Below are 14,202 nucleotides of genomic sequence, written 5' to 3'. Positions count from 1 at the left end.
ATAGACGTTCTGGTCTGTTTTATAACCTGTTGCTAATAACAGTAATAAAGCCTTCTTCTTTATCCCAATTGCTCAAAAATGTAAGTTATACCAGCTGTAATAATTTGATGACAGTGATTCTTACTGTTGTGTGTCAGATTCCTAAACTACAGTGAAGTTCTTGGTGGTATTAATCTTAATTTGTTGCACATTTTTCACTACCAGCACACTGCTATTAACACTATATCCTTGAGACTACTCTTACATCTCAACTGTACAACACATTCATTTGCTATTATCCGGCTGCTGCCTCTTCACCATTTCTGAGACAGAGCTAAGTTGGGTTTTTGGCATCTCATCCTCAGTGAATACAGAACAATCATTCTCTTCTTCGGTGGGCAGACCTGGGCTAATATCCCCTCTAGATTTTTTACACCTCCCAATCGCACAAAGACCCTGTAGCAACTGCAGTAGAGCAACTCTTAGCTCTCTGCAGCGCAGCGCATACAGCAGCGGATTGACTGCAGAGTTAACCAGGCAGAGTGTGCTGCAGAAGGCGAAGGCCCTCTGTTGGGCATGGGTCAGGACCACAGTGACATCAGCAAGCATGAAGGAGAGTGCAGGAAGCCAGCAGCCCACCAATATGAGCAGGATCAAGCCAAAGGTCCGTGCTAGCCGGATATCCATCCTCATGCGGGCATGGCCTGTCCCTGCTGCTCCCTTGATGGTGGTCATGGAGGATACATGGCGGTGGGCCTTCCACAGGACGAGTGCATACGCAGCCAGAATAAGTGCCAGAAGCACCAGGGTAAAGCTGGTCCAGCAGGCCAGATAGGCCTTGTTGATGTAGGGAAAGAGGCGTGAGCAGGGTGGGGAAAGACCTGTAGGACACCTCCAGCCGATCAGAGGCAGGGAGGAGAGGAAGATAGTGGCAGTCCAAAGTATCAGCAGGCTCAGCAGGGCTCGGCGGCGGGTCACTAGGAGCTTGTAGCTGGAGGCCTGGTGGATGCAGAGGTAACGGTCCAGGGCGGTCAGCAGTAGACTCCCCACTGAGCTCGTGAAGGCCATGGTGACACCACCTAACTTAAAGAGGTAGGCAGTGGGGCCATCGCTGCGGCGGAAGAGGTGGAAGTCCAGGAAGCTGGTGGTGAAGAAGCAGCTTGCAAAAACATCAGCCAGGGCAAGACTGCCAATGAATAGATAGGAAGGCCGTTGCCGCAGGGTGGCTGTGGCAGCTATCACCACCAGCACAAGAGCATTTTCCAGCAGTGTGACAGGACCTGCCAGGAAACAGATGGAGCCAATGACTGTCTTCTCTGCGTCTGTCAGGACCATGTAGCATTCCAGGTTCTCACAAGAGCTGGTAGCTGTGAGAAAAACACAATGTATATCTGGACAAATCTTAACAGACTGGTGAGCTAAACAGCTGACATTATAAATGCACCTAAAGTTTTGAATTTAGAGGAAGAAAAGAGACAGTTCAGAATTTAAAGAAGAAAGTTCTTATTTACCATCAGCTGATGATGTGTTCTCTTTGTCTGCGGTGACTTCTAAAGAAGTGGGAACCGCCCATTCCGCCATTTCACCTGATACTCTATGGGCCAATGCTAGATTGTAATTAGGAAATAAGTAAATTATTTTTAAATTATGAAATCATCTATTGTTTTTTTAATTAATATATATATATATATATATATATATATATATATATATATATATACACACACTACTCACAAAAAGTTAGGGATATCTGGCTTTCGGGTGAAATTTATGGAAAATGGAAAAAGTTCATGCTACAGTGGTATTATATCATGAAAGTAGGGCATTTAAGTAGAAGCATGCAATGGTGATTTCCTCATTAAAAACAATTTAAGTTCATCTGTAAAGGTTATAGTGGATTTTAGATTATTCCTGAAATTTCACCCGAAAGCTGAATATCTCTGACTTTTTGTGAGTAGTGTATATATTGAAAATGTCATCTTTCCATCTTTCCATCATTAGATCAACTTCTATGCACGTTAATCTGAGAACCAAGAAATCAAGAAAAATATTATTGTTATTGTTATCTTAAGAAAAGTACTGTTTTCAAAACAAAAGACAAACTAAATGGAAAGAGCTGACAAAACAGTAAGAACAAAACAAACCAAAAACACCCATAGATAAAAGTACATTCTTAAATTTCACCAAGATGGTCATAATATTATTTTTAAAATTATAGCATACCTTCACCTTGAGATTTCTATGTTGAGGTGATGCGAGAGGCAACTTCCTGTTGAGAAGAAAAAAAAGTGGTTAAGTAGAAAATGGGATTCCTATTTCTCTCTCTGTCAATATTGAACTTAGACCTTAAGAGGAACATTAACATTTGTGAGTCAAGACAGAAAGTAATTTAGAAGTCAGGGCAAACAGACAATAACCATTACAGTATCATCTAATGCTTACATTGAAGTGATAGGCACAAAGAGCCTCATAGATTATGGTTTAAAACAAGCTCATAAAGTCTTTTTTTTTTGTTTAAAATTCCTAGAAGCTTCGTTTGGTCGTGATTAACAGTGAACATGACCAGTGTGATGATGACAATGGTTTTTATTCAGATTAAGTGTTTTTGTACCGTATGAATATGTGAATGTATATATCTGAATCTTTAAGCTTCTCAGGTGAGGGTTGTCCACAGCACAGTATGCAAGTATGTGAAGATCATTTGTACCACATGTGCAAGATATTCTCTGAATGTCAAAAATTCCTTAAAGATATATTTGAGTAATATTTGAGTAAAATATATGAATATGCATGTTAATCTTAAATGTTTCAAAACATGTTTCCTCTTTTACTGAAATGTCCATCCTCAGTCTACGTACAGTGAAGGCTTCAAGTTTCCACATCAGACTTATATAAGTTGCATAATTGGTCAGGATCGGCTCCAGACTAGTTGTAATGTCACAAATCATGCTCGCAGATACACATCTTAAAATCACATTTTCAGTCATCACAGAGAAACCATTCAATGGATGAATGTGAAAACAGCTTTCTCATGTCAAACTCTGCACATACTGTACATTATCTTACACAATGAAGCTCAAACATCCAGCTGAAGGAACAAGAAAAGGAAGAGTTGATTAGACTGAAGAAGGAGTTGAAGTGATTTTTATTTTTATTTTGTGAACTGAGCTAGTCCAGAGACTTCCTTTCTTGCTACAGTCAATTTGGCTGTGATTTTACCCTTAATGCATTCAGCTACTTGCAGAGGGTATCATCATCATCATAGCTAACAGGATGAGAAAGACTGCCCCCTTTTGGAATTAGAGTGGATTGTACTTTAAGAGGATGGTTAATCGGTTGATGAAGGTCAGCACTGAATTGAACAATCTGCTCTAAAGACCATCTCCTGTATGCAATCAATAGATTAAACTAAGTATGGAAAGCTGATGTGAGAGGATTTGATTGAAGTAAATAATGCTGTGATAAATGGGAGTAGCCACCTATGATTTATTTGCACAGAGCGGCTTTAACATGATAAATCATTTTACAGGTAACAATGTGAACCATACACAGAAAATAAATGTTAATCACAGTGTTATTACAGGAAATGTTTTTTTTTAAAGCAGCTTGGGTATATTGGGTAAAAAACTAATAAATGAAAAAACATTAAAGGTTAAGAGAATGTAGCAGGTTAACACATCATGCAATAAGAGATTTTACCGTCCTCAGGAGTTGAGTAAAGGGACACTATGACCTTTATTTCATTGTTTCCCCTTTATTCACCATTATCCCAGTTTTTCATCATAAATATGGCATTGCCTTATGAAAGCACAAATAAATATATATGGGCAGAAGTGATGGAAGTAAATTATTTTCTGGAAAGCATCATATTGACTTGAGGGACAATATTTCTTAATTCAACCATGGGCCATATGGCTGCATGCACTGCGGATATTACACCACCTCAGGCTGTCTCTGTCCTCCCTTGTGAAAATCTTGATTGACAGAGTGCTATGTTTTGACTCTTTAAGACCCTGTGTCATCCTTATAAAAAAAAAAAAGATCGCCCCTTCATGAAGTCAGCAGCAGTTGTGCATACATGAAACTTCATTTATAATAAGACACTTGTCCGCATCCATTTTGGTCACATCAATGGCGACATCTACACTGAAATATGATTTGGCAATTACCCCTTGAGTCACTGTTGCACCATGCCACATTGTTTCAAAATATCATCAACAAGCCAATGAACGCGACTTGATGTCTCTTTTTGTATTGGCAGCAGTGTTGAGAAAATACAGACATACAAAAATCTATCTTAAAGTATCACATTTTCTGAACAAGAGCAAGCATTAAATATAAAAGTATTACCCAAAAATACGGACCATATTTTTTCTGTAATTTCCTATAAATCCATTTAAGACATATAATCATAATTCCCTTTTAAAACCTAAATTATATTAATGGGTTTTAACTACTGCAAAGAAATTAATTTCCAAGCGCTTACCTTATGTTCTCTCTCTGTTTTTCTATTTAAGGTGATGTGATTTATAATGTCTCTCAGAGGCAGAGCAACCACAGCATGACCGCACAGACCTACAGACCTGACTGGTGGCAAAGTGCACAAGTGAGGGTAAAAGATAAGGGGGGGTGGCTGTGATGACAGGAGAGAGAGAGAGAGGAAGAGAGAGAGAGAGTGAGAGAGAGAGAGAGATCGACATAGAGGCAGACTGAGAGAGAGAGAAGAGAGAGAGGAGGGGAGGGAAAGGAAACACAGAGAGACAAGTAGAGAGAATGAAGAAAGATAGAAAATTATCTTGAAGTCTGTGATGAAACTGATGATTGAATAATAGCAATAAAGGTCCACTTTTTGTTTCAGTTGTTAGATGAGAAGTTACCCATAACAAATGTAGATTGAAAATAGTCTAAATCAAACACTAATAGAGAGACAGTGAAGTGATCCCACACCTCTAAGTGCTGTGTCCTTCTTGCCTTTCCATCAGACAGCATCAGGACAGACTCTAGGGAAGGGAGTACTTTAGAGAGGTGTGAAAAACATGTTGAGAAAAAAGGAGGAAAACACATCATAGCCCCTTCTACTCCCGAGGTCAAGAATAAACTTTCATGCTCAAATTAATCACCTCATTTAAACATTTTTTTTTTACCAGCTTAAGATATATATTTTTCCACATGTTGTATCACCAACTTCCTGCTCGCTGATTATTCCTATTTGTTTCTTCCACCTCTGTCGCTAATTACTTCCCACTCATCTTCATTTGACAGACAGTGACATCACACATGCTGCACAACCCACACCCTTTCCTTATAGGATCACATGGTTTATGCTATTTGTGTCACATATTGCTTGAAGGATTACAAAAATATCTTAATTGCCTGCCGTCTGTGGTCAGGAAGGACTGGCAAGATAATAAAAAAGCAGGTTTTAATTATGTCTGCTTTGTTCATTTGACAATTAAGTGTGTGCATTAGAATAGACACAATGAACATGTTTTGCTCTTAGAGTCTCAGTACAGGGTTCATTCATAACAGTTCATTCACTTTTATACTTTTATACCAACATGAAGTCAATATCTTTATTTTACTAGAACATTGTTTTGGTATTGTGCATGCATGCATTTTTGCAGTTTGTATTGAGGTGTTGAGTTTATGTTTTTCTTTTATATATTCTGCACACTAGTTACTGGCTAATGCCCAGTGAGTCGGGGTGTAATACTGTTTGCAGTACAACAGGGGGCAAAGCTAAGCAACCACAAATGAGTGGAAAGTCTGTAAGGAGTCACTCAGTAACCTGACAGTGAACATCATAATGATGGCAACAGGTTAAAAGGTTGTTGAGTGTTTTAATCTTTATTATTCTTAATGGATACAAAGTCTAACTGGCCAAGCAAGTTGATTCAGTAATAAAGGACATTCAAATTAGTTTATGCCCCTCTGGAAAAAGTACATTACTAGTTCAATAAGAATTTAATCAGGCCACAAAATGACATACCTGAGGCATTCTGAAATGAATTAGCATCTTATTTTAGCTTCTCAATTTAGAGAAAAGTATGCTAAATAGCAGCAACTGGGATGAACAAATATATCAAATTGCAAGGAAATAGGTCGCAAACAGACTTTTTGTGACATGTTTGTATGTCTTAAAGTGAAACATGATTTGAGAGTGACAACACCAGAAATATCTGGTGCATTGATGGCAGTGTCTTATCCTCCTCTGACCTGATGGATCCAGCAGGCCAGAAGGCAGGAAATGTGATTAGGAGCAGACAGCACAGCTCCAATAAGACTTCTCCTCAGTCACTGTCCGACCAGGTGCAGCACAGCGGAACAGGCCACAGGATAGAATAAAGCCCGAAATGTTCAATTATCTGTTAGATTACGTCATGCTGTTACGCCCTCCCTTTTTAGAAATCACCCTGCTACATAAACATCAGGGCTTGCTTTGCTGTTTCAGATTGATCCAGGTTGAATCCATTAATCAAATTTCCTCTCCTCATTTCCAGATTGCCAGACCTTCAAACAGCAGTATCAGATCTCTGATGTGAAAAAGGCAGGGAAAAAAATGAACGCAGCAAAAATCGAATTATTTCCTGCTAAATACTTTAATTATTTTAATTTACTTTACTGTAAGCAATAATAATGTGACTGTAAAATTCAAATATATGGTTGCAAGAATTTAACATGGACATTTTAAATGAGTATGGGTGACTAAAACTCAAAATTAGAAGATCTTTAAAATCAATTAAATATAAATTACATAAATGATTGCCTTAAAAATATTAACCTTCTTACATTTTCCAGTATCCTTATGGACTTTTGCATTTTCCATTTATAATATTCAACAGGTGAGATTGTAAAGTAAGTTAGTTAAGATTTATTTAAATAGCACAAAGTTACAAAGTGCTTCACAGACAGAAATAATACCAGTGATGACATCAAAAACAGTTTTGATATACATTTTTAAAATAATCCATTAGAGCTAGATAAACTAATGGAAACATGTAAACTATTACAAAGTTTGGGGGCAAAGACAGAAGGTGCTCAGTCTCTCTTCATCTTAAATTTAACTTTGGAAACATCTAGTACACACTAGTTAGTCAAGACCTTAAGGGCTCAACCATTCAGAAAAATAGGGCCTGAATAGACAAGACTTGACCTTTTGTTTGGCATTCAGCATTTTGATTTACATACTAAAGGGGCATTAGGAAATATAGGGCTTGTGCTGACTTGTGTTGAGTTATGTTGACTTGTACGTGTCTCTGGTCCAAAGTCCATGGGATTTAAAATATACTGAGACCATGAGTCAAAACCCCCAGCCCTGGAAAATCTCTAAATTATTATAAATAAATTATTTAGGGTAGCTGTTCAGTTAAATCTCCTGCAAGTTTTATTTTTATGGAGTAGTTACAAACTGTTTAAAAATGCAACTCTTACATTACCAGAGCTTTATGTAACAAAAACGTTCCTCAGCAAATGTGGTTTTATGTCCCTTCCTCCTCCCTCTCCAACTTCCCAAACATAAAGGTCTAAATGCGGTTCCAAATCCCTCCTCGTGTAGCCAAATATATACATAGTGAGTCTAAAAATACTTGAATACATATTATGAAATACTCTTCATGTGCATGTGTTTTAACTGTAGAAGGAAACGCCCCCCACCACATTAAGAAAAAAAGCATTACAAATACTGAGGATTTGGTCTCAGTGTCCTTAATGATAGCTACTGGAAACTACAGCTATAAATAACAGAAACTCAGGCAAATGTTCTCTCTTCTCTGTCTTTCCTTACAAAAATGTTGAGTCGGTTGTAATAAACAGCATTATCAGCTTTTTCTCCTCAAAAAAAACATGTCATTAAATGTAGAGATATGCTGCTAAACAGACAGTGAAACTAAAATAATGTGTTACAATTGAGATTGCATTTGAATGTGTATGCTGAGTGTCACACAAGGTCTTTGATATGGGTTCCAAATTATTGCTGAGTGTGGGAAAGTCTGCTTCTGTTCTTCCCAACGTCACTCTCTGTGGGTGTGTTTCACAACACATTTCAGTTTATTGAAATTCAATTACTTCTCACTGTCGACACCTCTAGTAAGTTCTGCAAATTGCCAATGAGACTTATACAAGCTTCTCATCTGTGCTGTGTGAATAAAAAATGAACCTGTCCGCTTTTGTACACCAGAGTTGTTTTGACTGTACTATCTGTTACACTTTGTAGGTCGGCCTGCTGTATATTTGAAGTGTTTACAACCAGTCATATATGGAGATTTTTGCCCACCTAACATGTTCTTAGTGACTCTCAGAGGCCTCACAGTGACCTACTTTCCATACATAGCTGGCTCTAGATCGGCACAGCCCCCTTCAGAGGTTGCTTTGCTTGGGGAGCAGAAGTGGGAGTTTCATGGCCTACAGCTGTGACCATTGGCTGACGCAGAGTGTGTTGTGTAACACTTTTAAAGTCCAGTTTAAACAAGGAAAGGAAAACAACATTGGCCGTGGGCTGAGATAGGAGTCAACTGCTGTTGCTAGTTGTCCTGTATTCTTTAGACTTGGACCAGACGAGTCCCATAAAACCAGTTGGAGGATCATATTATCATGTCTACAGAAATGCAGGAAGTGAAAACTATGCCTAACCCTAACCCATAAGCAAACAAAGGTAATGAAAACAGAAAACTGCTGAGTGAAACAGAATACTACAAGCTGAATAAAGACAATACATTTATTAAAATAATTCTAATAAAATAAAAGGTCAAGTTAACACAGCCAAGTTTTATAAAAAGTGATTTAAAAACAGGTTTTAGCTACTTAACTGAATTCATTTACCATAAACTATGACATTCAAAATGCTCTAAACTTATATCCCTAGTGTTGTGGTAATGTGCATCTCATGTGACCTGCTATTAGCTTTACTTCCAGTGTTTGTAGTTAATGACCCCAAAACATATGTGCTCTCCAGGACACTGAAGTACCATTTGAGGTGCTGTGGTTGTAGGTTTATCCAACAACACTTGGGGGGGAAGGGAGCTTCTCACCTCATAGCCTCATATAGCCTCAATGACTTGTCCACATGTTGCTACAAGTTCCTACATGTTTATGAGGGCATGACATTTACTGTGGAGCTTCTTTTCATATCATATCTCTGAATTGGGCCTATGTGGTGGTGGTTATATATGTTGTGTTGTGTTGTGTTACATAACAGATATTATTGGTAGAATTGGCTATATTAATATTTGAAAACAGAGACAGAGAACAACAAAAGGTCCCTGCCCCTTTCACTACTGTTCAGAAAGGTGGGAAATAATAAAAGCTTTAAATGACCACTAAGGTATTTTTCACTTACTTGTATTTTACTTTACACTATTTATTATATTCCTCAGGGGCATGCTGCTGTAATGCCTCTCTGCTCTGCTCACTTTACCTCTTACTTTATTTATTTTCTGACTTATTATGCATATTGGGTAATGTTTATTTTAGTATAGATGTTCTTTATTTGTTTATTTATACTGCAATCACTGAGACCTGAGTATTTGGTTCTTTTTCATGTATTTACACGGCTGGAATAACGATAAAAACCCTTGAAGGTTTTGTTTTATCAAGACGACAGATGATGGGTAGTTTGGGGGGATGGGTAGCTTACAGACAAGGGCTGTTGTGTCTCATTACAGCCTGTTGCAGCTGTTTCAACCATAGACCGTAAAACAGGTTTAACCAATACGCAAACACGCAATGTGGTCGAGTCAATCTGTTTTCCGGTATAATAAAAAGTGCAAACACCTCGAATAAATCGAAATCTCCAAGTGTTTACGTTGTTATTATAGCTACTACACAACACTAATACACACTTACTGTCAAACCAAACCCCTTTATAACATACTGCTCGTAACAGTAGATTTATTTCTTATGTAATTTGGTGTTTTTTGGGGTTAGTTTTCAGCTGTTTTTCTCTCTCTCTCACTTCTTCTTCTTTCAGGAAATACCCCGAGCGGCTCCAACAAAGGAAAACAAGAGAAGCTGTCAGCGATTGACGTCACCGGTCTGGCAACAGGCGTGAATGCGTCTCGTGTTATCTCCGCTGATTGGTCCGTCGGTTCTCGCGCAGCTTCTGATTGGCTGGATCCGAGCTTCATATATTCGCTGTAACTGCCATTTTGTTGCATTTCAGACGGAGTCGGGAGGGAGAGAGGTGTCGTCCTGTCGGCTACCTGGTTTTTTAACACCGTATAAGCCTCGAGGGTTGACGGATTTTTTTTGAAGGAAATATAGCTCGCTGTGCTTCCTTCTTTCTTTATCCGTCGAGGGATTTCAAAAGGCTTATCTCATATTTCCTTATTCTGACGAAGGGCTTCGACCACCAAGCCTGAAGAAGTCGGTAAGTGATTTTCCCGTCGCCATATTGAGTCGACTGTTTCTTTGTTTTGGTTGGATGCCAACGAAGAGTGACCGAGAATATTTTAAAAAAGACGATATTATACTCGATCAATATTTAGATTTATCAGTTCATATCCACCGCGATCGTGATGTTCAATATAACTATGTTATTTTAAAGCTGCTAAATCAAATCTTAAAGCCACTTCACTACAGGACAAAGCCACCGCAGATAAGCTATAAACTAAGCTGGAGGCACACAAACAACTGTGAGATAACACATTTTGCTGCAATAATCCCCCCATAATGAAATATTATTTAATAGGAATGATCAGGACATTTTTAGGAGCAGTCATTTTTGTCTTCTTTATTGATTTTTGCAGTGCATGATGTAATGACGCACTCAGAAATACACCTTCATCCCATGTTTATCGACGGCATATAAACACTATTACACGAATGCATTGATTGAAGCATGTCTAATTGAAATTATGTCTCATTTTTAAAGGTCTTAGACTTCGAGCATCCGGCGCCGAGGTGAATTGATGTTCAGCTCGGCTTCACGGGAAAACAACGCTTATTATTGGCACATGAAAACCTCAGATCTTGCTGGACACAGAAGTGCAGCGAGAAGTAGACAGAAATCTACTTCGAGGACCTGGGGCCCGGTTGGAGGTGAAAGATTGAAGAGAGATCTCTGCTTCAACGTTAACTTTCTGACAACAAAGAGGTGAGCAGAGGCTGTTTTGCTCTTGGGTGGGTGGGTGGGGGAGGGGCGGCGCAGGCCCGTCTGGCGTTTCTGCACGTAGCACTTGTGCTTGTTTTCATTGAGAGATTATGCAAGGTTTTATGCTTGCTACGTGGACGGACTGCAATTCGTTTTTTACCACGCGAATAAATCAGATCACCCTGTCTCATTGCAGTTAAATATTTTTACAGTTATAATGATAATAAAAAATAATAATAAAATTTATTCTCGCCATGTAGGTGACACGTAGTGCAGTATGGGAGGTGGAGAGCGGTACAACATTCCAGTTTCCCACCCTGAACGCCCTTTGCCCAAGAAGAAACATCAACTTGGCCGGGCCAAGCAGAGAAGCCGTGACCAGAATGGCTCATCAGTAGCAGCATCTGCAGGAGGGGCAGGCCTTCACCATCATGGCCACCGCAGGAGCGACAAAGTCGCAGCCTACCACAGGTCCCCAGAGGCGCGGCAGGCCGCGTCTGCAGAGAAAAATGCTTCTGTCCGTTTTGCCACCAGCTATGATCAGAACTGGGAGGGTGCGGTGTCTCACCTCAACACACTCCTGGCAACCCAGGGAAGTCCGAGCTACGCAGGGCCAAAGTTCAGCGAGCCACCCTCGCCCAGCGTGTTGCCCAAACCCCCCAGCCACTGGGTGTCCTTCCCAATGAGCTCTTGTGACAACAGGGAGATGATGACCTTCCAGCTCAAAAGCCTCCTCAAGGTGCAGGCCTGAGAAGGATCCCCACAGTTAGAAAAAGCCAATGCATGGACTGGGACTCTTTTGAGGGCATCGACCCACCAGGAACACCTCAGTGCTGTAATACTTTTAACTGTTTTTAGATTTGCCTCTCTGAGGGTTAGGATGCATTTGCAACAATGTTTTTTGCTGTAAATGTTTATTCAATTTTTTAAACCAATTTTTCAAAACTATTACAGCCTTGCAGCCTTGCTGGTCGGTGGTGCCTTTAGTTGAGTCTGTTTTTGTGACTAATGACAAACTGGATATCCTTTGTACTTTTGTGTTTTGTTCTTTTTATGTTGGCTGTCAAAGCAGATTGAGTGAGCTTTTTCTCCCAAACAAGGATTATAGTATAGGTCAGGTAATTCCCTCACTTTTACGGTCCATTTCTGTGGACAGATGCTTTTTCATTTACGTAGGTTCTATGATGAGCCTTTGGAGACAACTCTAAAGCTTCAGGTGCTAAAGCAAACAAACAATTGTAGCATTTTTGACTAGGACCACCTTGTTTTTCTTGTGCTCCTTGTTTGGGATATAAAAGACACTCAACTGTAATTCTGCAGGGAAAAAAACTCTTACTGGAGGTAATAAGCTGTAGTGAGTGAGTAGAGGTCAGAAGTGTAACCTCAAACTGAAGAGACCATGGCACACTCAGGCTTTGGGCCGTCAACTCCTGTACCACCTTTTTTATTGCGCTGTGCGCACATGCACTATAGGAGTTGAGTTTGCCCGAGGCCTGCAACACTCTATCATAGCATTATTTTGTACAGGTCCTTTTTTGTTGTGGTTGAAAGATGTATGAAATGCTGTGTGTAACCAAAGCAATGTTTTCGCTGTATTTGATTCCCCTCCTTTTTGATAGGCATGGTTGTCATTGCCAGTTCAACTTTGCTGACTTAAGTGGTGAATGAGTTAAGAGTCCTGTGGGTCACCTCCGACTGCATCTGTTCCAATCAGTACTGTTCTCACCCTTCAGCCGCTGCCTATTCGGGACAGTGCTGCAGCTTCAACGTGCGGAAGAGGGCCAGACTTAGCTTCAAGGTTGAGTTTCACTCTGTCGTTAAGACGTCGTTAAGACATGTCTCGGTCCTGTTGGCTGCATGCACTGGTAAGAAAGGTATGGCAGAGCTGAGGGAAGTTTCTGAACTGAAGTGGCCCACCGGACTCAACCAGAGGCAGGAGGCGAGTGTTATTGTGTTTACAAATCGGTCTGGTTGGACCATCCCATAATCAACAGACACTTGCTGCCTCTGTATCTTGTTTGCCCTCTTGCACTGCAATCAGACTTTTTTTTTTCTTTTTTTTCTCTCCTAAGTTACAGGCCAGGATACTATTGAAATGATGGAGGTGTAATTGACTATCATCCAATGGATTCTCTATTTTTGATTCAATCCTCTATTGAGGCTCTTTTTTGCTTTCCCTTTGCAGAATTGGAGCTGTTTATTGCCAGCCTAAAGATGACAAAACAAAGTACAGGACCTTGATAGTGTGTTCAAGAGCCATGTAAATAATGAAGTGTATAAAGTACTTGTAGCATATGTACATTTGCAGGCCGAGTTTGAGGCTTGCCCAACAAAAGTATTTTTAGTAATAACACTGAATGTATAAGATGTGCTAAGGACATGTCTTGACTTCAATACTGAAGAATATTTTTGTTAAAAAAAACAAACCTGCCTATAGCATTTGTCAGTACCCCTGCACTGTTATCTTTCCAGAGAACTTGCACATGTTTTTTTATTGTTTTGTATTATGCACAGTGTAGGGTGAAAGATGCTAAGTGCAAATTAAGAAAATATCAATTGGATCCTAGGAGACTTGCCTATGTATGAATTTAAGTTGAGAATGTGCTTACATTTAGTAAGCGTGATGCTGTTAATCTTGAGTTAACCTGTTTGTGCCTAAGTTGAAATCCATGCTGAAAGTGACAAATTATTTTTTAAGTGGCATTGCCACAGATTGACCAAATGTTCTCATCAAAACCACATTCAATTCTCCGCTGTTCTTCCGCCAGCAGACAATTGAATGTGGCCCCATGCTATTTAAATACCTCTTATTGGTTGTTCATGTTAACTTTTTGTTTCTTGCCCCCTGAATCCTGCATGGCAAAGTCTCCTTGTGCTAAACTTAAAAATTGAATTGGCTTTTAATTTGTCCCCTTGAAACTGTCACTGTATAAGAAAAGGAAAATGCCCTGTTTAAGATTGGTATCAATTGGTGTTTAAAAAAAATGCAAATGTTAAATGCACTGTGAATTGAAGACAAATTTTTACAAAAAAAAGAAATAAATCCCCTTCCCTTCCCCCCCTACCTTTTGTGTCTGTGTTTCAGTATCACACTCATGAATAACAGGATTTATATAGACAAACATTTACATTGCTAC

The 14,202-nt window shown here is 39.5% G+C and overlaps 2 protein-coding genes across 2 annotated transcripts; one reads left to right on the top strand and one right to left on the bottom strand.

The window, feature by feature from the left end:
• Window positions 1-264: 264 nt before the first annotated feature.
• cnr2 (cannabinoid receptor 2) lies at window positions 265-1,560 on the bottom strand. The gene is made up of 2 exons (XM_053326901.1): window positions 1,491-1,560; window positions 265-1,346 (listed from the first exon to the last, which is right to left on the bottom strand). Exons 1-2 carry the CDS (start codon window positions 1,558-1,560, stop codon window positions 265-267), a joined length of 1,152 nt encoding a protein of 383 aa, XP_053182876.1.
• An 8,586-nt stretch (window positions 1,561-10,146) lies between these two features.
• On the top strand, window positions 10,147-14,126 carry pnrc2 (proline-rich nuclear receptor coactivator 2). The gene is made up of 3 exons (XM_053327328.1): window positions 10,147-10,342; window positions 10,847-11,068; window positions 11,326-14,126. The coding sequence occupies exon 3, from the start codon at window positions 11,343-11,345 to the stop codon at window positions 11,814-11,816; it is 474 nt and encodes a 157-aa protein (XP_053183303.1). The 5' UTR covers window positions 10,147-10,342; window positions 10,847-11,068; window positions 11,326-11,342; the 3' UTR covers window positions 11,817-14,126.
• Window positions 14,127-14,202: the final 76 nt, after the last annotated feature.

This window comes from Scomber japonicus, chromosome 10 (assembly GCF_027409825.1).
Source record: "Scomber japonicus isolate fScoJap1 chromosome 10, fScoJap1.pri, whole genome shotgun sequence".
Taxonomy (NCBI): domain Eukaryota; kingdom Metazoa; phylum Chordata; class Actinopteri; order Scombriformes; family Scombridae; genus Scomber; species Scomber japonicus.
The sequence above is the reverse complement of the archived record's forward strand: the minus strand, read 5'-3'. Positions and strand labels throughout refer to the sequence as shown.

Excerpts from the sequence above, each read along its gene's own strand:
- pnrc2 (XM_053327328.1), top strand. The coding sequence starts at position 11,343 with ATGGGAGGTGGAGAGCGGTACAACATTCCAGTTTCCCACCCTGAACGC.
- cnr2 (XM_053326901.1), bottom strand. The coding sequence starts at position 1,560 with ATGGCGGAATGGGCGGTTCCCACTTCTTTAGAAGTCACCGCAGACAAA. Across the intron at positions 1,347-1,490 it reads GAACACATCATCAGCTGATG|CTACCAGCTCTTGTGAGAAC; the intron begins GTAAATAAGAAC and ends TTTTTCTCACAG.